The 27,384-nt window shown below is 37.4% G+C and overlaps 1 protein-coding gene across 1 annotated transcript in view; it reads right to left on the bottom strand.

Annotated features, from left to right (window-relative positions):
• Positions 1-8,681: 8,681 nt before the first annotated feature.
• armh3 (armadillo like helical domain containing 3) overlaps positions 8,682-27,384 on the bottom strand; it is a 39,398-nt gene continuing 20,695 nt past the window's right edge. The window contains exons 22-26 of the mRNA XM_038284728.1: positions 27,171-27,297; positions 21,850-21,925; positions 17,435-17,513; positions 11,012-11,128; positions 8,682-9,593 (exon numbers count right to left, since the gene is read on the bottom strand). Of these exons, the coding sequence (XP_038140656.1) occupies positions 9,501-9,593; positions 11,012-11,128; positions 17,435-17,513; positions 21,850-21,925; positions 27,171-27,297 (492 nt within the window). The 3' untranslated portion in view covers positions 8,682-9,500. The remainder of the gene's footprint in view (positions 9,594-11,011; positions 11,129-17,434; positions 17,514-21,849; positions 21,926-27,170; positions 27,298-27,384) is intronic.

The following is a 27,384-nucleotide window of genomic DNA, read 5'->3' as shown; positions in this document are numbered from 1 at the left end:
GAGCTCCTGCAAAAATAATGAATCAAACTTTAAAAAGACATTTTACAAGAGTGTCGACCTTAAATTCACAATACAATCAATTTACGTTAAGTGGTCAGATGGTCTACCTGGGATGCACATCTTGAAAAGTTTTAAATCTTTTTTTTTTTCACTTCCACTGTGAATATAATAATTCTTAATTTGGCTAATATCTAAGCTTTGTCTGGACTATTCATTGGAGTGTTTTGATTTAACTCTTTTATTGGGGTTCTAACAACAGTTTGGAGGTTCCTCTAAGATTCAACCTGTAACCATGTAACAGGTTTTCTGCATCCCCTCAGCATGACGCTGCCACTACCAAATATTACCATGAAGGTTGTAGGTTCAGGTTGGTTTACAGTATTACTTCTGTTAAGTTCAGTTATCACCAGAGCAGAGCCTTTTTTGTCCCTCTCATAGTTTGCAGCAAATTAACTGAAATGTCTTATTAATTTTTTTTTGTCACTTTTCCATACCGTCTAGATTTCTGAAGTGGTCAACTAAATCATCAAATTCTCCAAACAGAGCTCTTAATCTCTGCTACTCTTCCTAATTAGACTGTGCTTCTTGGCTGCTTCTCTGCTAGATTTTCACCAAAAAAAAACATGATATGTTGAATTTTCTCTTTGTTTTTCACCTCTGGTTTTCTGCAGTATTCTAGTCTTTGACATGCCTGTTGTGTAACTGAGTCCTATTCTAAGGCTGTTTTATTAACCTTGTCTCTATGCCTTGACTCCACTGCAGTGCAGTGTGTATATTAGACTACATCCTCCTGTCACAGTCTTGGTTCAGTTAAGTTTTCTTTGAGTTTTCAGTTTCATGTTTATTCATGTTTTTCTTTATTTTCTAGTTTTATTGATTTAATTCCTATTTTGTTGTGTTTTTCTGGATGTACTTGAGTTCTTCGATTTTTCTTTGTTGCCCTCTTGTGTTCCCCTTTTCCCTAGCTTCTTTCTAGAAGCCTCTGTTCACACCTGCTCCCAATCAGCTCGTTAGTCCTCTCTTTGTTCAGTCAGCCATAAATACTCTCCCTGTGCAGTTCTTTAGTGCTGGTTCCTCCTCCTTCCCTGTCTTTCTCTGGCTCCTTGTGCTTGTTTTCCCTGATGTCTCCATGTTTCTGGATTGTTTTATTTTTTTATGTTGGACGTTTGGACTCCTGCCTCAGTTCCTTGTGAATATTCAATTAAATAAAGAACTCACCTCTGCCTCCCTGCCTTTGCGTTTGGGTCCTCAAAACCTCAACCAAACCCTGACAGGTCCCAGTATTTACCTCTCCATGATTTAAGCCTCTCTACAATCAATTCTTTCCAGTTCCTACCATTAGGTCCTGTTCTAACAAAGCCAGTGTTAAACTATAAGAAATAAACACCTCCATTGTTTTTATTTCAGTAGTTTACCGGTACCTTTTAAACCTAGACTATTTCCCCTTGCTTACATTAAGGTCCACTAACCCTAAACATGACATTTGTTATTAATAAAGGCTATAGGGCCTCCACAAAGCCATTTGAATGAATTAATAAATAAATGAATTAATAAATAGAACTTTATTAATCTCATAATGGAGAAATTTACTTGTGTGATTGGCTCTTATAAACAAACAGAAGGTGCACAATGGAGGATGAAGTGCATTATGTATATACAGTGTAACCACATATATACAGTGGATGGTAAAAAAAAATAAAAGAGAGATTTAAGATGACTTAAATCTCTCCTATCAGATTTAAGTATCTTATGTACTGTAAAGTGGTGGCAGGTGAAGTCCTCTTTCTGGTTTGTTAAATAGAAAATGAATAGTATTTTAAATTTAATGATACATATATGGACTCACTAATGGGATTTAATATATCAGTATCAACGCAAGGAGTGTTGAATAAAATGCACTTTACAATTTTTCATATTCTGTTGTGTGAACATTTTGAAACCCACCTATAATATAATTAAACTGTAATATCATTACAGTTATGTATCAAAACCCATGAACGATCGTACTTTAGCGGTTATATGCTTAAAAGCTTTTGTGAAAACAGCTCTTTTTAAGGTGGTTGATAAGGTGAGTGAAAAGAGCAAAATAATTTTGGAAATCACCACAGACAGACCTAATGAAGCTTTCAAACTAGATCATGTGGTACATGTTAAAACATTTCACCTGCTTTTTTTCCTAAAGATAAACCTTTGTTAATCCTCTTATGTGATTACCATGAGCCTGTCAGCAGCTCCAGTTTATTTCTTTATTTGATTGCATATATATGCTGCAATAGACTGGCGACCTGTACAGGGTGTACCCCGCCTTTCGCCCAATGACAGCTGGAGATAGGCACCAGCACCCCTCCTGACCCCGCTTGGGATAAGCATGACGGAAAACAGATGGATGGATTACATATATGTGCAATCACAAAACTGTTCCTGCGGAGGGAAATGTATTATTCTGCAGTAATTCTCAGAAAACCTTTAAAGGAAAATCCTCCCAGAGGAAGCTGGATGGAATGGATTCATGTTTCTAGAAAATTCCCTAACTGTTTTTTTGTTCTCTGAACAGCCTTTGTCTCCTTTAGTATAAGCCTCAGCATCCATCAGAGGGACAGCATTAAAGAGTAATTCTGACTTGGAAAGCTGAAGGAGGTGGAGAAGCTCAGAGCTCAGGGTCCTTCATGGCTGCCACATCAATGAGATGCAGTGAGAGTCACCTGTATGAACTTTTTATCAGCACTTCTGGTGTTTTTTTTCTCAGTAATGAAGCGGCACAGAGAACTGTTCCACTGTATTTGGAAATATGTTCATTTACTCTTTGATCAATACAATAGACAGAAACCCAATATTTTCCTGTACTGGTAGCAGCAGTTGGCACCACAATCATTAGCTCCTGCTGGTTTCTCCGTTATCTTTATGCTGCCTTCAGGTCGTCTCGAAAATTGGAGCTTCAATCTAGGAACTAGTCTGATTTGCTAACTTAGATGTTGCTTGCCACTGTTAGTTTGTAGGAGATGATATGCAGGTAATCTCAAAATTATTCATACTGGAGAAAGTTTTAGTTTTCCTAGCAATGAAGTTTCCAACCTCAAAGCTCATTGCAAAGGATGGATTTTGATAAACACTCGTTTAACCAAGCCAATAAAGATTAGAAATCATTTTGAACATAGTATTTGTTTAAATATTTTGTAAATTTGAATGTTTTAAAACAAAAACTTTTTTTATTATTATTTGTACATAGATGTCTGTCTCTTTAAAAAGTAATGTTTTTACCTAATTCAGAAACTCTACAAGTCTTTCTAAAAAGTTTTTTTTTTTGACAAGCTGCACAGATTTGCAAACATGTGACGTACAAGTTTATACGTCAGTTTGAAAACCTGTAATATGTGATCTAATCTTATATAAAGCGTTTCTTTACTAGCTTCACAATCCAGTGAAATTTAAATACGCAGTTTTAAGTCTTTCCTTATTCCTTTGTTGTCACCAAACTATTCCAATCCTCTTATCTTTTAACTTAGATCTTCAGGTGTTTTATTCTTTAGATGTTAATTTCTTTAGTTTATACTTGATCAGTAGATTTCCCTGGGGAACAGAACATTTATAAAATGAAAACAATGAATTTGAGAAACCTGTGATCAAATGATAAGTTCATAACTGCAGATGCTATTGTGCTTTTTATGTGTGCTTGTTACACTTCACACTGAACCCAAGGCATCTAGTCCTTCTAGTCAGATCTGACTTCATGAAGGGGAAGAAAAAAATCTAGAAATTAAACAATGTCAGGATTTTCCAGCAGAGCAGCACTAAAGCCTCATTAATGCAAATGTTTTGTTTTAGATACTGACCAGTTGTAATAAACAGATATGTCATCCTAAATAGTTATTTATCTCTTACCGGTAGTTTGTTGAAATCTTTCATTGTTTAATACATTTTGCTTTATCTAGTTATTTTTCTTAGGAAATGATTACCGACTACTTTATCTGCAATTTCTGAACACTATAACTGTGCAATGAAAAAACATGTTCTAATTTAAACTAATCGAGTTTGGAACATAAGAATGACTGTAAAGAGTAAATATATATTATTGCAAAGAGGTCTTTTGATCTAAGATTAAACAAAAATAGATTTCCTATCTTCATCGAATCCAGGACATTGGTGCACTAAAGTAATTTAAAATATGTATATATCTATGCAAACTGCCACCTGGACTGAAGGGCACCAAGAGTTATTAACCCTCATGGATTATTTGTTGTTAAAAATGTAAAGGCAAAATAAGAAAGAATTTAAAAAAGAAACATGCAAAAGGTAATTTTCTTTAAGAAAACAGCAACAAAAAGAAATGTTATAGTTTTTAAAATCCTGCTTTCTGAAGAATCCTTTCCTCAACTCCCAGCAGTGAACCTCTTAAACTATTTAATCTGCAGGTGCCTGAAAATATCTGTTTAACAAAACTATGCAACAACAACAAAAAAAGAAATCCCTTTTCTGGGAAAAACATAAAAAAAACGAATGCTTGTTCGGGATGAACAGAGGGCTTTTTTAAGGACAGACAGGCGAGTGAGGGATTACTATCCTTTATCAGAGGGCCAATGGTGGAGAGAGAAATAATCCACAAACTGCAGAAGAAAGACCCAGATAAAGTGGAAATGTTGAGAAGGGAACAGCAGAAAAATAAGGCCTGTAATATGAAGTATTAAAAAGAAGGGAAGCTAAAGGTAGAAAAGAATTAAAAGAAGGCAGTAGGTAGGTTTTTGAAGGCATTATGTGTCTCGCTCTCAGCATTAGTAAATCTACCAGTATTAATGGTGTTTGTCTCCTGAGGGGGTTTACTGTGAAGTTTAGCACCACTGGAAAGCAGTGCTGACAGATAACCAATAACGAGCTCTGACTGATGCTCAAAGTTGCACACAAAGCCGAGAAAGGCTACTGACAAAACACTGGAAAATAATCCTCTGACAGATCAACTGAGTACGACTGCACATGTGAACAGCAGTAAACATCATAAACCTGTGTTTCAAAAACAGGTAAAGTTTGTTCCTTCCATGCTGCAACACAGAGACAAAAAACGAATGAAGTTTGATGTAGAGACTGGGTTGAGACAAAGGAAGTAATCTCACACTAAATGAATATTTGATGAGAAGGCTGATATGCTCCAATGAAACATCATGAATACACAGCAGTGTTAATGTGGAGGCAGGTTAACACGCTCAGGCCTGGCTGTCTGCCGTCATCGCCAAAAACATCTGAACTTAGAGCTTTCACATTTTTACATAAGATACACTGCTGTAATAAGTGATGTTATAGTCCAGAACAGAGGTCTTCAACATGGGGTCCGTGATTCCTCAGGGGTCCACAGAGGTACAGTACTGCATGGGGGTCAAGAAAGTTTTGGTTGATTAGACTTTTTTATATATATATATATATATATATATATATATATATATATATATATATATATATATATATATATATATATATATATATATATATATATTCCTCCCTGCCATTCTTTCCACTAATTGAAATGTCTTTAAATCCACATTAACATCAATTCAACACACTTTAGTAAACAAATAAATGGAGGCAGAAGGTGTCTTTCAGTCATCAATGCATGATTCAGAGTCTCTGGTTCAAGCAGCATGTCAACTTATACAGGTGCTGGTCATAAAATTAGAATATCATGAAAAAGTAGATTGATTTCAGTAATTCCATTTAAAAAGTGAAACTTGTATATTATATTCATACATTACATACAAACTCATATATTTCAGATGTTTATTTTGTTTAATTTTGATGATTACAAATGACAACAAATGAAAATCTCAAATTCATCATATCAGAAAATTAGAATATTGTGAAAAGGTTCAAAATTGATGGCCCCTGGTGCCACACTCTAATCAGCTAATTAACTCAAACCACCTGCAAAAGCCTTTAAATGGTCTTTCAGTCTAGTTCTATAGGCTACACAATCATGGGGAAGACTGCTGACTTGACAGTTGTCCAAAAGACGACCATCGACACCTTGCACAAGGAGGGCAAGACACAAAAGGTCATTGCTAAAGAGGCTGGCTGTTCACAGAGCTCAGTGTCCAAGCACATTAATAGAGAGGCGAAGGGAAGGAAAAGATGTGGTCGAAAAAAGTGTACAAGCAAGAGAGATAACCGCACCCTGGAGAGGATTGTGAAACAAAACCCATTCAAAAATGTGGGGGAGATTCACAAAGAGTGGACTGCAGCTGGAGTGAGTGCTTCAAGAACCACCACACACAGACGTATGAAAGACATGGGTTTCTGCTGTCGCATTCCTTGTGTCAAGCCACTCTTGAACCACAGACAGCGTCAGAAGCGTCTTGCCTGGGCTAAAGAGAAACAGGACTGGACTGCTGGTGAGTGGTCCAAAGTCATGTTCTCTGATGAAAGTAAATTTTGCATTTCCTTTGGAAATCAAAGTCCCAGAGTCTGGAGGAAAAGAAGAGAGGCACTTCATCCACGTTGCTTGAAGTCCAGTGTAAAGTTTCCACAGTCAGTGATGGTTTGGGGTGCCATGTCATCTGCTGGTGTTGGTCCATTGTGTTTTCTGAGGTCCAGGGTCAACGCAGCCACATATCAGGAAGTTTTAGAGCACTTCATGCTTCCTGCAACTGACCAACTTTTTGGAGATGCAGATTTCATTTTCCAACAGGACTTGGCACCTGCACACAGTGCCAAAGCTACCAGTACCTGGTTGAAGGACCATGGTATCCCTGTTCTTAATTGGCCAGCAAACTCTCCTGACCTTAACCCCATAGAAAATCTATGGGGTATTGTGAAGAAGAAGATGCAATACACCAGACCCAACAATTTAGAAGAGCTAAAAGCCACTATTAGAGCAACCTGGGCTATCATAACACCTGAGCAGTGCCACAGACTGATCGACTCCATGCCACGCCGCATTGCTGCAGTAATACAGGCCAAAGGAGGCCCAACTAAATACTGAGTGCTGTACATGCTCATACTTTTCATGTTCATACTTTTCAGTTGGCCAACATTTCTATAAATCCTTTGTTTTTATTGGTCTTCAGTAATATTCTAATTTTCTGATATGATGAATTTGAGATTTTCATTTGTTGTCATTTGTAATCATCAAAATTAAACAAAATAAACATCTGAAATATATGAGTTTGTATGTAATGTATGAATATAATATACAAGTTTCACTTTTTAAATGGAATTACTGAAATCAATCTACTTTTTCATGATATTCTAATTTTATGACCAGCACCTGTATGTGTGATATAGAAAATAATCTAAAACAGGCAATTTTAACAACATTTGTTTTTCAGAGATGTTAAAGCTATTCCTTGTTTAAATGCAATTTAAACCAATTTAAAAACTTTTTTTAAATGTTAAAGGTATGCTTCTAATATTTTAAGATAATTAATAATTCTTTCCTTTAACACTGTATCATTTAAGTGTTTTACAGCTGGGCCAAATATTGACTTTTTTTCAAATTAATATCAACACCTTAAGCTGTAGTTTACAGCTGGGTGACAGAGCATAGAGGACTGAGGATAGACTTAAATCTGTCTATATGGGAGTAACCACTGCTGTGTAGGATCAGTCCCCATGGGTCCTTGTAAAGCAAGAATTGGCACAACTTTCAAAGTTTGAACTGAATTAAACTCAAGCTCTCTCATCATTAGTTCTATATTTTAGCCATACCAGCAACTGTTTTGGTCAATATTCTGATCTGTTTCACACAGTTCCTTATACAAGTTAATCTACACCCTATCTTGTCATCATTCTGCTATATCTGTGTTAATTTTGCTTTGGTGCTTGCTATGTCCATAAAATGAACTTTGTGGTTGAAATGTGGATAATCTAAGCTTTCTAGCAAAGTTTTTACATTTCTATATTGGTAACATTTTTACCTTTTTTCATGTTTTCTGAGTTGTTAGTTGTAAACGCTTTAAAAACGGTCCCCAGCAACCGGGTGGATTTTTGAGGGTTAAGCCAGTATGCAAAGAAAATCCTTTTGGGACAGCTGAACTTTTACAGTTTGATGTTGGACACATTAGTCATACAAACCAGGTGTACATTTACACTTTTCATATTCTATTACCAAACAGATTTGTTGTTCTGTTGAATTATAATGAATGAATGTTAAATGTTGAAAAACTAGAACTTTTGTAATTATCTCTTTATTTACATCTGATTCAAAAATACTTTATTAATCCCAAAGGAAAATTTAATTTAGCAGGGATGCATACTTTGGAATTAAATCTATTACTGCTATAAAGATCATACTAGTAATCCCTTTTAGTATTTAAAAGATTTTCAAAAGAAAAAGCTTTGAATAGCTTCAAATTCAAACATTTCTTTTCTGAGTTTAGTTTCATATTGGTTGCTTTTGTTTTAAGAAAGTTGCATAAACCATCACTTTTAAAGCACTGCGCCTAAATAAAAGCAGTAAATAAATAAAAAGTGGAGAGAAACACAACTTCACCTCAAGATGAGCCTCACATCCTATAGTTGTCCAACAGTCAAACCCAAATGGTCAGAGACAAAAACCTTCATTTCCAGACATCATTAATCAAGCTAAAACACTTCGTTCATTCCAGCAGTAAACGTGACTGAAACTGTGCAAGGCCAGGCTGAGCGTGTGTAGACAGAGGCCAGGTCAAAGGTCATGCATCTATCAGATGATCACAAATCAAGTAGGTTAAGAATCTTTATTTTGTTTTTTAAAAACATAAATACAGCTACAGGAGTTAGAGATGACAGACTTCACAATGGATAAAATTGCATAAGTATAGGTTTTCAACTTAAAAAAAAAAACATTTTAATGAGTTTAAATCAGTTTTCAAGGTCTTAATTCGTGCCAAACACACACCATACACATAATGACAGAGTAGTGTCCCCTCCTGAGCAGAAAGCCAACCTCCAACACTTCCCGATTAGTTTGCTAATATGAAGAGAAATGAATGTAACAGGAGACATTTCTCATTAGCTATAGTCGGTTTTTAATCACTTCATGGCATCCTTAATGTAATCACTTACTTGTTCTGCGCTTTATCATAAAGAAAAATAGAAAATCAGAAACAAGAGAGTTTGTATTTTTACATTCACTCATCAGGAATCCAGATGTAAAGGCAAATTCTGAAATTCATGAAGAGTCAAAATGGCTCAGAATCACCACCACCACAACTTAGGAAAAATACAGAGAGCCTAAAATGTTCCTTCACTGAATCATGAACTGGGATTAATGGAACACCAGAAGAAATACTTTGTTTCGCTGTCAGGTAACAGTCCAGCCAGCATGGCTGATTGTGGTCAGGCATGTAGACGACCGCAGAGGAAGGAGGGGAGGTCTGCAGAGAGTTTAGATTGGTGACTGTTGCTCAGTCGATGTGGGGTCCGTCTCTGCAGGGTGGTTCCTCCGCTCAGTTCTTGGACAAAGTCTGGAAATGGAAAGAACCATGGAGGACTGGTCTATCGTGGGTGTAATCAGTTTGTTTGAAGATGAATCTGAAGGCTCAGGAGATGGTGGAGAACTCTTTAAGCAGCACGTCCTGACTGAGCGAGTTCAGAGAGACGTTCTTCCTCACGTTCAGACTGATGGAGCGCACCTGCAGACACACACATCCATTATCAGACTGTGTTCACGCAGAAAACACACACCCAAAGAGCTGACAATGAATCAGGACACATCCACTGCTGCTGAGGTGACACCACTTTACAAGCACATTATTTTACTGAGAATAACTCGCTTCTGCTAACACACACATTATAATCTGTGGGTAAGAACAGAGAAATGAAGAATTCATCATGATAGTTTCTCCTTTCTTTTACCTCTTAATTCTGCACAAAAAAATATTTGCTTTCCCAACATTGTAAGAGGAGCTCACGGTTTCTACACATTTATCAAGTAATAATCAAATCATTTATCCACTTACGACCATCTTATTTTGTAGTCTTATACCCCATTTACACTACCCTTGAAAAACCGATCTACGCCGAGACCGGTCCGAGCTCGGATCAGTTAACCAGGCCGAGCTTGGTTTTGACGACCGTTTACACATCACGCTATCTCCGTTCCTCGCCTCCTAGTGACGATCTGTGGTATTACTGCCCGTATTGAAGGAGGAAATCAAGCATTTGGTGGCGGTAATGCACCAAAAGTTGTTTGCCAACCGCCATAAAACACAAGAAGAAGAAGACGAAGAAGGAGGGAATTAAGCAAATCAAAATGTTGCGTGGAGAAGATTTCGATTGTTGTTTATAGTTGTTCTTCTTCTTCTGTTTTGTGTTGGTTGGCAAGCAACTTCCGGAGGGGCATTACCACCAACTACTGGAATGGAGTGTGAATCGGGATGTGCAGCCAGACGGAGATGACGCGTTCTGCTCATGCGCTCTTGTTATCAGAGAACCGAGCCAGGGAAAAACCGAGCCGAGCCCACCTCTGGAACTGGTCTGCAGTTAGCGCAGTCCGGTTTGTGTCTAGCTCGGTTCAGTTCAGTTTGCTTTCCATTCACACACGATAAGTTATCTCAGTTACTGAGCTCGGATTGGTCTCGGCGCGGTTTTTCAAGGGTAGTTTAAATGGGATATTAGAAAAGTCTGTTCTGAATAGCACCGGTTACTAAACTTTTCTTTAAATCATGGGCAGTGCCAAAGCCAAAGACTGTGATGGGATGGTAGGATGAATGAGAAGAAAGACAGACCAACAGACAAAAGAATGGAGTGTTGGTCAGAAAAAAAGGATTTACAGAGGTAACGATGGACCAACAGTTGAATTGATAAACTGATCATCCAGTCTCCAATCTAACCCTCTATAGTCCAAGAAACAATACATGGATTGACAAACAAGCAGATTAATGGGATTATCTATTCTTCCGTGTTTGAAAAGTCCTAAAATCAAACTCTCTCCTTTTCCAGAGTGAGAAGGAACCCAGTGAACATACAGCCTGTTACAAGCAGATTTCAATCTATTTTTAGTTGGAGTCAAACAGGGGAAGATAACAGAAAAACCCATTCAGTCTCTTACCAGCTCCTTGAAGAAAGCAGCTTCCTTTGGCTGCTCAGAATACCTCTCAAACTGGTCCAAACCGTCCTGCAGTTTAAGGGTCAGGGTGTCATAACTGGAACGAACCACCTCCAAAACCTGAAGTGAAAAATATAAGAAAAGTACCGCTCATGAAAATAAACAGGTTTAATTTAAATAGATTCCATTATCGTATAATAATCAGATAAACAGAGATGGAAATTAACATTTGCTTATGAGTCTTTAAATACTCTCATTTTTCATGAGGGATCAAGTTGAAAGCTACAACACTTTTGCCGCAACACAGATGTTGCTGAACCACAACCTTCTTCTAAGGCTTCTATTTAGTTTTAAAATGATCAGTCCTTTCTACCCTCAGCTGGTCAGGTCGCTAAAAAGACTGATGAATAAATGTCAATTTCAACTGTTTTAGGGTGGAATATTTATGCCCATGTGCTTTTCAAAAAAAAATAACTGAACACAAATGATAAATGAGTTTTAAAAGAATTAAAGGCTTTCAGCAAAAAGACTGTTTCAGAAAGTTATTAAATCTGTATGAACACATTTTATTGAGGGTGGTTTATTTCAGCTGCTCGATTTGACCATGCTTTATTCAGACAAAAACTGCTCTGTGAAACATTTTAAAAAATGTCTAAGTTTCATCAGTTCATTTGTTTTCCAGAAGGCAACAACCCCACAGCATATTGCTACCACTACCATGCATAGCTGTAGTCCAGTTCTCTTAGGTTTGTAATCTTCTCTAAACTGCTTAAAACATGCCGCATTCAAAAGTCCCAGTGGAGCCTTCTGTCAAACTTTGCCAAAGTGATCAGAACCCAGTAATCATAAAACTCCAGCTGGCGTCAATCATGACCTCTAAGAAAAAGTGATTTTAAATCTGTATGTATAAAAAGGACCCGTTGCAGGTGATTTTATACCCACATAAATTAAAACATTGTAAAAATGTGCAGATAATTGAATTTAAATGCTAACTTTAACTACTTTTATGAGCATATTGGTTCAGCCTACAGTAACCACCAACTCTGCAACATCCTCAGAGGAAATAATCTATTATCAGAAGTTAGAGCAGCTTTACCTCCATTTTTTGCAAATGATAAGTAGAATTTATGATCTTGAATATAATTTAACTACATTTTTTGTGACCCTCTATATGAGAATAAAAAATATTATGGTCTTTATGTAAAGAGGACTTGAGCAAAGTAGTTTCTTCCAATGTTGTTGAAACTAAAGATTGACAAAAAAAAAATCCTTTGGATTCTATGTAGTCATTTATTAGACTTAAGAAAAATTAGGAAAACATTTATTTGACTTAAGGTCTATAATGGTATGGTTATAGGGATCATCCCTTAAAAATGTATATTGTTTGCTGATTTAGTGATGTGCTTGCATAAATAAATTATCTTAAGGACAGACTGCAGACAGATACTTGAGATAACAGCTGGGATGTTCAAAGTCTCTTTTGTTTGCTTCTATTTTGAGCACAGTGGGTTCAGAACTGGATAGTCAATGTTTCTAACTGTGGTACTGCTGAATATATAAACAACACCATGTATCTTCTGGCATAATTCATTTAAATCTTTGATTAAAATACTAGACTGGGCCAAAATTGACAAGCATCAACCCTTACTGTCTGTTGTGAAAGAAGTAGACCTCTTTTATCATTTTATGCAACACAATGCCACATGAAAACTTTACGGGAGGAAACATGAGCTGCACTTTGTCACAGACAGTACCAAGTGAAAGTTTTGCATAACAAAACATCTTTAACAGATCCCAACAGTGTTATCACAAAAAAAAAAAAAATATTATTTGTCCATTATCTGAATTTAAAAGCCCATTAACATTTTAAGTTTTCTGTGGATGCGTAATAGTTCTCATATCTTGTTAATACATTAGCAACTCCACTCGGAACAGAAACAATGGCAGTTTTTTTCTTGTTAGTCTTTGGAAGTACACTGTTGAAATATTCATGACAAAGTCTCTTTCGTTATTCTGCAGCTCCTTCGGTACAGCTCTCTACCTCACCTCTACATGGATTTAAAAAACGTGAAGCAAAGTTTGACACCTACCCTCTACTACAGGTAAAACTGAAGGCAAGGAATTACAATATGCCAAGTCAACAAAACATAAGAATTCTTTCCGTCTATAAAGATTCATGTGTATTTAAAAAAAAAAAAAAAAAAGTGAACTTGTTTTTTAACTTGTGTGATGTGCATTCAGTCTGGCCCTTTGTGTTGCAGAGCGTAGAGTCGGGTTTTAATGCTTTGTGTTTCCAGAGGCCATCCATCTTCCAGAGTCATGAAGGGATGAAGACACTCCAGGCAGATGGAGCGCCGGCTGCTGGGTCATGTGTTAGGATGTTATGTCAGATGAGGACAAGAAATTCAAGGTTTGTTTCATTTTATTAAAAACCAAGAGCTGAGGGTCAGAACAGGACTGCAGAAAGACACAAAGAGTACAGCCCGAAGAAACAACATGCGTTATTGCTTTCATCTCTGTTCAGCCCATCTGTTACACTGAAGATCCTCTGGCTGCATTAAGAGTCTCTGAACAGACTTCTTCAGGTTAATGCCACTGGGTTTCTGTCAATCCCCATAATAAAAAGCACAACTGTAACCTGGTTAACTTAACATTTTCTTTCTAGCATAATGTTTCAAAGGAGCTTTATTTCTATCCCAATATTACCAAAACTAAGCGGAAAGTCGGTGTCCGCTTCATTCAAATATCTGTGAAAGTTTTCTTAATGTACGTATGAGGACATAATAGTGGAGTGAGGCTATGGAACAGACTGAGCATGGATTTGAAGCAATGTCCAAACATCAACCAGTTTAAAAACAAATATAAACAAATGATTTTTACAAGATACAGGGAGGAGGGGGCTTGAGGGGGAATAGAACTTGCTCTGCCACTATGAATTAAAATCGATAAGAAGTCAAGAGAGATGAAATAATAAAAAAAAAAAAAAAAGTGTGAGAGAATAGGGTTTTTGGTTTATGGATATGTATGGATATACGTGTACGTAGATAGAGATATGTGTATACTGTCTATAGTAATTGGGGTGTGTATGTATATGCATGTATGTGTGTATGTGTTTGAGATACGGGTGTATGTGTAAGTATGCATGTGTGTATATATATGTATAGGTATCTATGAGTATGTGTATGTATATATATATATATGTATATATGTATGTGTGTGTGTGTCTGTATATATAGATATGTATGTATGCTTAAACATTGGTAGATGTTAATATAGAACAGGGGTAGGATTTAATAAGTTTTATTACTTCTTCCTACTCCTTTTCGAACATGATGGGATGTACATATGTTTTATTTTTTTTTTCTTTTTCTTCTTTTTTTGTTTTGTTTTGTATGACTTTATTAATTTACTTATATTTGCTTTTTATTAAGTGTTCGAAATAAATGATCAATCAATCAATAATTGTTGATACCCCTAATATAATGGAAAACAAAAATGCACACAGAAATAACTAAACATAAACTAATGACACAGGTCTGGACAGAAATAATGGTACCCTTAGGAAAAGTATCCCTTGACCATTATGTGACCAAAGGGACATGTTAAATCAACATCACAAGTGTTTAAAATCTTGTAATCAGTCAGTGGGCCTACATATATAGGGCTAGAGGTAGTCACTGTCATGTTTGGATACATGGTGTGTACCACACTCAACATGGACCAGAGGAGCAAAGAAAAGAGTTGTCTAAGGTGCTTAGAAAGAAAATTATAGACAAACGTGTTAAAAGCTATAAGACTATCTTCAAGCAGCTTGATGTTCTTGTGATTATTGTTACATATATTATTCAGAAATTTGGGACTGTAGCCAACCTCCATAGTCATGGCCACTAGGGATGGAACGGTTTATGAAAACCGTCCGAACCGTTCGGTTCGACTGTCTCAGTTCGATTCGCGTGTGCTGCGTTCGGTTCATGCGCTGCTCCTTTTTGTCATAGGCGAAGCGTGTGCACTCCAGAGCAGAAGGTGGCGGTACTGCGACCAAAGCCAACCACCAGTAGTAAACAAGTAGAAGAAGAAGCGAAGCAGCGTAGCCGGGTGTAGCAGAAAATAATCAGTTGTTGTGGAGAATTGTGTAGGTATGGCGAGTGGGAAAGAACTGGAGTTGGAAGACGCGCCAGCAGCACTTTATAGGTCTGCTGAATGGGACCACTTTGCATTTAGAGTGACCTACGATGACGGCGGAAAGAAAGTTGTGGATAAAAGTGCAACAGTGTGCAAGCATTGTGCAACACGTTTTGTTTATGCTAACAGCAACATGACCAACATGTCAGCCTAACAATCAACATATACCGAACTGAACCGAAAACCGTGAACCGAACCAAACCGTGGATTTTGTGAACCGTTCCACCCCTAATGGCCACAGAAGGAAAATTGTTGACCAACAAAGGAGATACTGAATGGTAACAAAAGTGTCCAGAAAATGTTCTACAGAGATAAAAGGTGAACATCAAGCTAAAGGAACATCAGCGTCAGTTTGGACCATCCATCATGGTTTGAGCTAAGTGGAGTTAACGGGAGACGACCAAGGGGGTCACCACTGTTGAAAACAAATAAGCCAGACTGGAATGTGTCAGCATGTCCACAGATGGAAAAGTCAAGCGTATCTACAAAGGAAAACTGTCTCTAATGTGAAACATGGAGACGGCTCTCTTATGTTCTGGGGCTGCTTTGCTTCATCTGACTTGGAGTATCTTGAATCTCTGCAGGGATCAATGAAATCTCAAGACTGTGAATGGATTCTAGAGAAATGTGCTGCCCAATGTTAGAAAGCTTGGTCTCAGTCACAGGTCGTGGGTCTTCAACAGGATAATGAGCCAAAACGGCTAAAAAACAACCAAGAATGGCTGAGGTTGCTGGTGGGCTTCCAGTCATTGTCCTGCTGTATAAAACCCAAGTGCTCATAAGGCCACAGAACTAACAGACATCTTCCTTAAGAATATTCAGCTATGTAGCAGAAATTTTGATTTAAATAATAACATAAATTAATTTAGGTCCTGCAAGAGTCAGTCCCAGACAACAACACTCCCACCAGAATGACTTGACTGTGGGTATTATACTTGTTATGACAGATATATTGGTAGGCAAACCTTCTAAAAAGCTAATGTTTTTTTCAAAAAGCCCTGGCAATCTGCTATAGAAATGAAGGTGGTAAAATAGTGGCCCCAGACAACTATACTGGTTTCTGGAAATTACATTATAAAGTCTTTTTATGACTACTAAATGGGTTATAAAAACAGAAACTAAAACTGTTTCTTTGGAACATTTTAAACATTAACTAATGTTAAAATAATTCCTAATAATTTAATAAGCTATGTATATTAATCTGATGAGAAGGGCTGAATGTAATGCAGAGAAACTAAAAACAAAGACACTTTCTATTGTTTTTTCACTGTTGTGAATATATCTAGCAGATAAGGTACACAGAGGTAATTAGAGCATTTAATGACCAAATCCATTACTCTCCTATCAGCTGTAATAAAAACAGTCTCCACGCTGCTTTTCCATTCGCACAGATTTAGTACAAATGATAGAAGTCTAAAATCAGACCCAAATGAAGCACGGCCTCTTCTTCCTGACACTTCCAACAGTAATGAGGAATCACATTAGTGTTTTAAAAGTTATACAGCTGAGTCTTTTTAATTACTTTCTCCTTACTTTTACAAATCTGGGGGGGAATTTATAAAATGATAGAAAATATTTGTAAATGAGGGGTGGGAAGAGAAGGGATGAAACCTGTTTTTTTTTCACCATGGGGAGAGTTGGCATAGTGGGTTAAAGCAGTACACTTGTTCTCCGAGAAGGTTGAATAATTATTATTATTTTTTTGTTACAAATTTGCATTAATAGCCTCTTGAGAATCAACAACAGTTTTTCTTTCTATAACCTGCACACATTTTTTTTCTCTAAGCAGAACAAAATTGTATTGTCATGAGCTTTAAGCCTATCAGGGGACATATCTTTTGGATACAATGTCAAGTTTGTTGTGTACCCATCATATGATAACTCTTTACTCAAAGGTTCAGATAAACCATAAAGAGACTGCCAGGGTTAGGTTATCTGGTCCGGGGTCCATGATGTTCAGTGAGAAATCACCTAGTAGATGTCTCATCATCATAAGCAGAGTTTGAGTCGTTTATTTCTATGACACAAAGTTAAACGACTCTGAATGAATCACCTGTATCTCTTAAAAAGGAGAGGATTTCTATTAATGTTTCCCGTTTATTTTTTTTTTTAGATCATGTAACATAAGCATTATTCATTTTCAGTAATGTTAAAACCAAAATAATCCCTTGATTAAGCTGAGCTAACAATTACAATGGAGCATTTTTACAAAAGCACCAAAAGTGTTTGTTTTGTTTTTTTTACCTGTTCCTCTGACAGTTGGGAGATGTGGTTCACTGCAGCATACGACTCAATCTTGGGATTAAAATGGTTGACGATCGCCCTGAAAGACAAAAAATAAATAAATAAATGAAGCTGCATTGGATATTTTAAATATCCCTTTCAGACATACCCACCGCCGGTGTGTCTGTTTTTAGTATTTGAGCAAAAAGATGAGAAGATGGAGTTATGTAGATTGGCTTAGTGCAGACAAGAGATGATCAGACGTTTATCAGAAATATTTACTTTATAGAAGGTCTGAACTGCTGATCCTTTTACCTTCCAAGGCCTACATCTAAAATACTTCAGCAAAGTAATAATATACAAACGCATCGTACACTTAGACATTAAAGCTAAAATGTGAAAATAAAATTAGTCAATCAAGGTTATTTCTATAACATTTCTTTAAAGACAGAAAAGGGTGCTGGTTAAGTCCAATGCAGTGAATTAACAGGAAGAATGAAAAAGTACCGATAGATTATGGTGTGAAAACAGATGTTTACGGCTTAATAAGGTAAAATCGCATCTCTAAAGCAGCACCAAACATCAGAATATGGGCTGAATTCTGCGGAAACTTTTTAAAAGTCATGTAAATATGGTCAGCAAGGGGCTGACCGCAGTCTAAAGAAAACAGCTGGAATAGAACAATGTACACTCCTTTTGATTCAATACATTTAACAGAGAAACAAAAACCTGACTGTAACACATGACCACCAGAAGTACACCTTTATTACACCATCTGAAGAGGATTGCAGAAATCGAGCTCCCAAAATGTTTTTTCACCCCATTTATGCTACCCTTTTGAAAAAGTGCTGAGATCGGTCTGAGCATGGCAACAGAGATAACAGTTGAGTGTAAATGGAACGCAGCCGAACTGAACCATGCCAAACACAACACGATTAACTGATCCAAGCTTGGTCCATACTCGGCATGGATCGGTTTCAGAGGGGTAGCTTAAATGGGGCAATAACTAGATAAACTACTGGGCCTGGGTGATAAACTGGATTTTAACTGTTAGCATCATTCACTACAATAACCAGCGACAATTTTCCCATGTCTGTAAAAGAAATAAATGTAATTTTGCCTGTGTGCGCTTTTGGCCTATATTTCCTTCCCCTTTAAAACACTGCATCATGTGTGTAATCACGTGACTCCACCCTTCCAGTCAGAGGCGTAAACATAGAGAATGGAGGTTAGCCTAGTGAAGAAGCATCTAATACAGCTGTAGGGTTGTCACAATACCACATTTTTCAACTCGATACCGATACTAAGGAAAATGTTCGATACTCGATACCATTTTTCGATACCACAAGGATAAATTTCTAAATTTCAACAGAAATATTTTGATTAAGAATTAAAATACAATAAATAAATAAATACAATAAACAATAAGAACAACATTTTAAGGTTGTTTGCTGTGCACCGTATTTAGCAAGCTTGATAAAAAACTTACAAAATTAAAATTAAGTGTTCCTTCCTTGGCTATGCCTTGCACACATAACAATGACACTAGCCAAACCGGTTAAGAAACAAAAATAATTCCCAGCAGCTGCACCTGTTACAAAAAAAGTCTGAAACTGAAAAGTGCACAGAATTATTCAATCACACAGTGTTCTGAAAGTGCATTTTCCTCTATTCTGCACTTTAGATGAATGACTGTTTAGGTGCCACTGGTACTCGATACTTTTGAAAATGAGTATTGTATCCGGATACAACATTTCAGTATCGATACTTTTTTGAGTATCGATACTTTTGACAACCCTATACAGCTGTAAACGAAATTACATAAGTTAATCCCGTGGAGCCGAGCAAGAGTAGAGATGAGAAAGAAGAAATCGAGAGCGAGTTGTTAGAGTTGAGCACGCAGCAGACCGGTTTTAAGTAAAGGGGTGTGCAAGTTTAAACTTCAATGGGTACAAGACTTAATGTATTATAAATAAATCAGTTGTATTTCCAGCAAATGCCTTCATTTCTGATAAGAGGAGCAGGAGCATTTATCATGCATTTATCGTTATCAAGGTAAGACTGCCCAATTTATCATGACATTGATTTGAGGTCATATCGCACTACCCAATAAAGTACCTCAACAAGAAGTAGGTTATACCCTTTTTCCCACTGGCCGAAAAAAAACCTGTTTAAACCCGGAAACAAATTGCTTTTAGTGGCAGTGGGAACGGTTCACTGACCCGTGTCGACCAGCATCAAACGACTCTGCAAGCGAACCGCATTAAAATCACCTTAAAACAGGTCGGCTCAGATCAGCATACAGTGGGAGCACCAGAGCTGGATCGACCCAATAGTTACCCTGATACCATGAGCGAAACATTCGGACGTCAACACACTGCACCAGTTGAGTCTGATCTAACAATCCGAAACAATCAGTTTGGTGGGAGAGATTCAGACCTAATGGAGCAAAACAATAAAGCACATTGACAACGAGCTAACTTCCTTCCATGTTGCTCTCCATTGTTTAGTTTCCTGATTTCTGCCACACTGGTGAAATAATAAACGCTAAACCAGCGTGATGGTGTCACCAGAAGGCAGCAGTTGTTAGGGGGCAGAGGCCATGCAGCTTGTCAGCAGGAGATAACACGGCTTTTTTTGTCAGTGGATCAGGAGCCACATGCCGATTGTTAGCCGGCAAAACACAATCCATGCATGGAAAATGTTAAAAACAGTAGCAGAAAGTAACATCTAGTAGTCACCAACTCCAAATAATAGCAATTTTAAAGATTTTATTCCGCATCTTTACCAAAGGTGCCGATATGATGTAACTTCTCAAACACTGCAGTAGTTAAAGGCAGCCAGAGTCAGATTTATCTCCATTCTTTCTAACTTACTTTCAAACTGAAAGCTCACTTATGAAAGCAGCTTATGTGCAAACTAATGCAGACAAGTCGGGAAACATTACCAGCTGCTGCCAGTCTGCTAACTCCATATTAGTTATCATCTCATTCCCTTCTTCCAACTCAGGGAGGCCTCCAGAGAATCTCATATGGAAATTCAGATCTCTCCAACATTAGCATTTATTCTGAGGAGTAAACTGCTTTATAGCTCAAATACAAGGTGATTTAATAAGCGTAGCTGAGAGATAAAATGGTTAATTCAGTGTTCATTTGGAGTACCTAATATATCAAATATATTAACATGGAAAAAGCTGGAGAGATTTCTCACCCAATGTAATTCCTCTGTGAGCACAGATTGATGACAGAGGAGAGAACTGATGGAAGGAAAATGGAATCAGTTCCTTCATTTGGCTTCATTTGTCAACCATCTAACTTCTTTATTCCCTCCTCTGCTTTCATTCAAATGCTTTTTATTCCTCCCATAACATTTTTGGGTTCTTGAAAAAGAGTATCAGTGAATATTTATTCAAGTCCTGCCATAAATTTAACGTTGGGAGGTGGTCTGAACTTTTACTGGTTCTTTCTAGGAATGAATTTGATTTGATTTAAATATTAAACTGTAGATCTGGGTTTATATTTAGGATTGTTGTCTTGTAGAAAGGTCCAGTTCAAACGTCAGTCTAAATTCTTTTGTGGGTTTGCACTTTTATTCACAGTGGGGCTAAAAAGTATTTAATCAGCCAGTGATTGTGCAAGTTCTCCTACTTAGAATAATGAGAGAGGTCTGTAATTTTCATCATAGGTACATTTCAACTACGAGAAACGAAATGAGAAAAAAAAAAAAATCAAGGAAATCACATTGAAGGATTTGTTAAGAATATATTTGTTAATTATGGTGGAAAATAAGTTTACTATTTGGGAACGGATTCAGATTCAGATTTTACTAATAATATTTGTCCAATTGACATTCTAGTTTAACCATGGATCTCTGCAGCTCCCAATAAATCTGACTGTTTCCAGATTAGGGATTGAACGGAGCTCTGTGGAATGTTCAAAGCTCAATATCTTCTTTATTATTCAAACCCTGTTTTAAACTTCTCCACATCTTAATCCCTGTCTGCTGTATTCTTTGTTTTTCATGATGCCATTTGTTCTCTGACAGACCTCTTAGGTCTTTACAGGAAAGTTGGAATATACTGAGATGAAACTACACACAGGTTGACTCTGTTTACCAGTCAGGTGATTAATGAACCATATCCTATTATCTGCCATTCTAACACATAAAAGCATTTTTAAAAATGTGTGATTTTACTTTACTCTTCAATTAGGAGCTACTTTGTGTTGTGTCCATCAAATAAAATGTTAATGAAACACATTGAAATTTGTGGTTGTAATGGGACAAATTGTGGACAAGTAGAAGGGGTGGAAAACTTTAACACCAAACTTTTTGTGTTGCATTAAGGAGAACCTTTCCTTTTGAGGCAATTCTCCAATCATTTCTGATCACTTTTACCTGCTTTATTTCAAATAATTGAAAATGGATAGTGTCCTTACCGAATGTTGACCAGAGCGTGCGTAACTTTGCTGGCTGCCTCCTTCCACTGGCCTGTGTTGGTGGATACTCTCAAAACTGCAGAGAAGAAAGAAAGAAAGAAACACAATCCTAATTAGCTAAGAAATGCTGTTCCGTTCTACAGTGGAAACATTGGTTAGTGACAGCCGAAAAACCCAGGATCTCTTTGTATGCACTTGAAAGAACATCCTTTCCCTCTTTAAGAGTTAATTTCTTATTTTTACTTGCCCTCTTTTTCACATTAATCTTAATTTACAAAATCTTGTTGAATAAAATAATCTTTTTTCTCTCTTTATTTGGGGAAGAGTGATGATGAGGTGTGCGTTCCTGTACTGCCCCTCAGCTCGAACAATTTTATTTTGCATGCCCCAGTCTGCTATATATGCGCTGTGACTCCAAACCTGACTCTTTTCTCTTGCGATTGACAGATTGTATTTTATATTCCCTGCAAAGCAGATGTGTTTTACTTTGTAACTTTCCTGTCAGACCCATGAAATTTAAGCTGAATTGCAATGTAGTCAGACTAAAATAGACCTTTGCTCTAAGTCAGTTCGGAATAAACATGCCCCCTTGCTGAAAATCTCGTTGGGTGTGTTCATTCACATTGACTGTAACTTAGCCCGAAGTGCCACGACCTTGTATGACAGGATTTTCTGTCGGTTTGGAAGCAAAATCGTATTCAGTGCATTCAGGGCTTAAATTGCTGTTTTTCGTGGCATCTGCTGTTATTTGATATCGTAATTGGCTAAAACCAAACTTTGCAAGGTGGCCAGTAGGTGTCACTTCACCCGTTGAGCTCAAAATATTCTGTTGAATGTCCCTCTCTTCAGCAAATTTGATCAGAACGGTACCAGAATAATATGTAGAACTAAACCTGAGTGCTACACATGATTAGTTTTGTCTTGCCAGGTTAGCCTTTTCTCTTGGATTTTATAGTGCATGAAGTTGGTTCCAATACTAAACTGGGACTGTGGCTTATTTATTGCAGCATCAGTCCTTTATGGTTCCTTTGGCCAAGAAAAACTGGCACCACATTTACAACTATAGTTAAAGGTGCATGGCCTAAACAAAAATGACCCCAAACCATTTGAGCTTAGAACTAATAATAAAAGGTTTATTTTTTGTCTCTGTAAATATACCCTTAGGGTTCTATTTATGGACAAACTGAGCAAAAAAAAAGTCATGGAACACCAGTAGGAGTTGTTTGACTTTGTATGCGACCAGAGTGAGTTAGTGGTGGATAAATCTTAAGAAATGTCATATAATTTGACCATGCACTTTTAATTCTAAAGTTTGGACTCAAAAATAGAATAAAAAAAAAAAACAAAAAAAAACACACACACACATGTGTATGTATATATACCGGTATATATATATATATATATATATATATATATATATATATATATATATATATACATACACATATATACAGTGGGGCAAAAAAGTATTTAGTCAGCCACCAATAGTGCAAGTTCTCCCACTCAAAAAGATGAGAGAGGCCGGTAATTTTCATCATAGATATACCTCAACTATGAGAGACAAAATGAGGGAAAAAAATCCAGAAAATCACATTGTCTGATTTTTAAAGAATTTATTTGCAAAATATGGTGGAAAATAAGTATTTGGTCAATAACAAAAGTTCATCTCAATACTTTGTTATATACCCTTTATTGGCAATGACAGAGATCAAACGTTTTCTGTAAGTCTTCACAAGGTTTTCACACACTGTTGCTGGTATTTTGGCCCATTCCTCCATGCAGATCTCCTCTAGAGCAGTGATGTTCTGGGGCTGTCGCTGGGCAACACGGACTTTCAACTCCCTCCAAAGATTTTCTATGGGGTTGAGATCTGGAGACTAGCTAGGCCACTCCAGGACCTTGAAATGCTTCTTACGAAGCCACTCCTTCGTTACCCGGGCGGTGTGTTTGGGATCATTGTCATGCTGAAAGACCCAGCCACGTTTCATCTTCAATGCCCTTGCTGATGGAAGGAGGTTTTCACTCAAAATTTGACGATACATGGCCCCATTCATTCTTTCCTTCACACGGATCAGTCGTCCTGGTCCCTTAGCAGAAAAACAGCCCCAAAGCATGATGTTTCCACCCCCATGCTTCACTGTAGGTATGGTGTTCTTTGGATGCAACTCAGCATTCTCTCTCCTCCAAACACGACGAATAGAGTTTTTACCAAAAAGTTCTATTTTGGTTTCATCTGACCATATGATATTCTCCCAGTCATCGTCTGGATCATCCAAATGCTCTCTAGCAAACTTGAGACGTGCCTTGACATGTACTGGCTTAAGCAGGGGGACACGTCTGGCACTGCAGGATTTGAGTCCCTGGCGGCGTAGTGTGTTACTGATGGTAGCCTTTGGTACTTTGGTCCCAGCTCTCTGCAGGTCATTCACTAGGTCCCCCCGTGTGGTTCTGGGATTTTTACTCACCGTTCTTGTGATCATTTTGACCCCACGGGGTGAGATCTTGCGTGGAGCCCGGGATCGAGGAAGATTATCAGTGGTCTTGTATGTTTTCCATTTTCTAATAATTGATCCCACAGTTGATTTCTTCACACCAAGCTGTTTACCTATTGCAGATTCAGACTTCCCAGCCTGGTGCAGGTCTATAATTTAGTTTCGGGATTCCTTTGACAGCTCTCTAGTTTTGGCCATGGTGGAGTTTAGAGTGTGACTGTTTGAGGGTGTGGACAGGTGTCTTTTATACTGATAACGGGTTCAAACAGGTGCCATTAATGAAGGTAACGAGTGAAGGGCAGAGGAGCCTCTTACAGAAGAAGTTACAGGTCTGTGAGAGCCAGAAATCTTGCTTGTTTGTAACTGACCAAATACTTATTTTCCACCATATTTTGCAAATAAATTCTTTAAAAATCCAACAATGTGATTTTCTGGATTTTTTTTTCTAATTTTGTCTCTCATAGTTGAGGTATATCTATGATGAAAATTACCGGCCTCTCTCATCTTTTTGAGTGGGAGAACTTGCACTATTGGTGGCTGACTAAATACTTTTTTGCCCCACTGTATGTATGTATGTATGTATGTATGTATGTATGTACAGGTGCTGGTCATAAAATTAGAATATCATGAAAAAGTAGATTGATTTCAGTAATTCCATTTAAAAAGTGAAACTTGTATATTATATTCATACATTACATACAAACTCATATATTTCAGATGTTTATTTTGATGATTACAAATGACAACAAATGAAAATCTCAAATTCATCATTTCAGAAAATTAGAATATTACTGAAGACCAATAAAAACAAAGGATTTATAGAAATGTTGGCCAACTGAAAAGTATGAACATGAAAAGTATGAGCATGTACAGCACTCAGTATTTAGTTGGGCCTCCTTTGGCCTGTATTACTGCAGCAATGCGGCGTGGCATGGAGTCGATCAGTCTGTGGCACTGCTCAGGTGTTATGATAGCCCAGGTTGCTCTAATAGTGGCTTTTAGCTCTTCTGAATTGTTGGGTCTGGTGTATTGCATCTTCTTCTTCACAATACCCCATAGATTTTCTATGGGGTTAAGGTCAGGAGAGTTTGCTGGCCAATTAAGAACAGGGATACCATGGTCCTTCAACCAGGTACTGGTAGCTTTGGCACTGTGTGCAGGTGCCAAGTCCTGTTGGAAAATGAAATCTGCATCTCCAAAAAGTTGGTCAGCTGCAGGAAGCATGAAGTGCTCTAAAACTTCCTGGTATGTGGCTGCGTTGACCCTGGACCTCAGAAAACACAATGGACCAACACCAGCAGATGACATGGCACCCCAAACCATCACTGACTGTGGAAACTTTACACTGGACTTCAAGCAACGTGGATGAAGTGCCTCTCTTCTTTTCCTCCAGACTCTGGGACCTTGATTTCCAAAGGAAATGCAAAATTTACTTTCATCAGAGAACATGACTTTGGACCACTCACCAGCAGTCCAGTCCTGTTTCTCTTTAGCCCAGGCAAGACGCTTCTGACGCTGTCTGTGGTTCAAGAGTGGCTTGACACAAGGAATGCGACAGCAGAAACCCATGTCTTTCATACGTCTGTGTGTGGTGGTTCTTGAAGCACTCACTCCAGCTGCAGTCCACTCTTTGTGAATCTCCCCCACATTTTTGAATGGGTTTTGTTTCACAATCCTCTCCAGGGTGCGGTTATCTCTCTTGCTTGTACACTTTTTTCGACCACATCTTTTCCTTCCCTTCGCCTCTCTATTAATGTGCTTGGACACTGAGCTCTGTGAACAGCCAGCCTCTTTAGCGATGACCTTTTGTGTCTTGCCCTCCTTGTGCAAGGTGTCGATGGTCGTCTTTTGGACAACTGTCAAGTCAGCAGTCTTCCCCATGATTGTGTAGCCTATAGAACTAGACTGAAAGACCATTTAAAGGCTTTTGCAGGTGGTTTGAGTTAATTAGCTGATTAGAGTGTGGCACCAGGGGCCATCAATTTTGAACCTTTTCACAATATTCTAATTTTCTGATATGATGAATTTGAGATTTTCATTTGTTGTCATTTGTAATCATCAAAATTAAACAAAATAAACATCTGAAATATATGAGTTTGTATGTAATGTATGAATATAATATACAAGTTTCACTTTTTAAATGGAATTACTGAAATCAATCTACTTTTTCATGATATTCTAATTTTATGACCAGCACCTGTATGTATGTATGTATGTATGTATGTATGTATGTATGTATATATATATATATATATATATATATATATACACACACTTTAACACTTATATTTTATCAAAATCTGAATAACACAAGCTCTCTCAGATTTTTCATTTATTTTCACATCACCTGTTAATAAGTTAAAGAAGGAAAATGCAGCTTATAGAACTTCAATAAGATCAGGTTCTTTTCAAATAAATCTATCAACTCGACTGATGAGTCATTTATTTCACCCTGTTGCTTTAAAAATCCCAAGGTCAAGGTTGCATTAATACATTTCGCTCAAAAAGCTGTTTGACTTTTCCAGCAGTCCAGATAACAGATTGTAAAGCACTTCTAATTCTGATAGAGATTAAGTTGGTGATATCAGGGTATTCGTTTGCAGGGAAACTAAGATAAATACTACGATGTATAGTTAAAACCTCACCATGCATTAAGAATAAAACAGGGGGAGGATCAACCCTTAACAGGATGTTAAGTTGTGGCTCTAATTAAGTTCTCAGGTTCTTAACTGGATCCAGAGCCACCACTAGCACCAGCACTAATTAAGCACTGTATAAGCCTTATGATTCTGCTCCCATTATGATGAACGATAAGGTTTTCTAGCGTACCCATACAGTAGAGGTTGTCGAAGACCTGGTGCATTCGTACAATTTCATAATACAGCTCATCATAGCTGTTGGATGTTGGTAGGAACGTGTCTCCATAGGTTATAAACATGTTGAACAAGTTGACCACCTGGAAAAGAAGAAATGTTTCACGATAAACAGACATAAAACATATAAAGATGCTACATTAGTATTTATAAGAGAATCTTAAGTCATA

Source organism: Cyprinodon tularosa, unplaced genomic scaffold (assembly GCF_016077235.1).
Source record: "Cyprinodon tularosa strain WSP-4 unplaced genomic scaffold, ASM1607723v1 ctg201, whole genome shotgun sequence".
Classification (NCBI taxonomy): Eukaryota; Metazoa; Chordata; class Actinopteri; order Cyprinodontiformes; family Cyprinodontidae; genus Cyprinodon; species Cyprinodon tularosa.
Note: the sequence above shows the minus strand (reverse complement) of the source record. Positions and strands in the feature narration are given on the sequence as shown.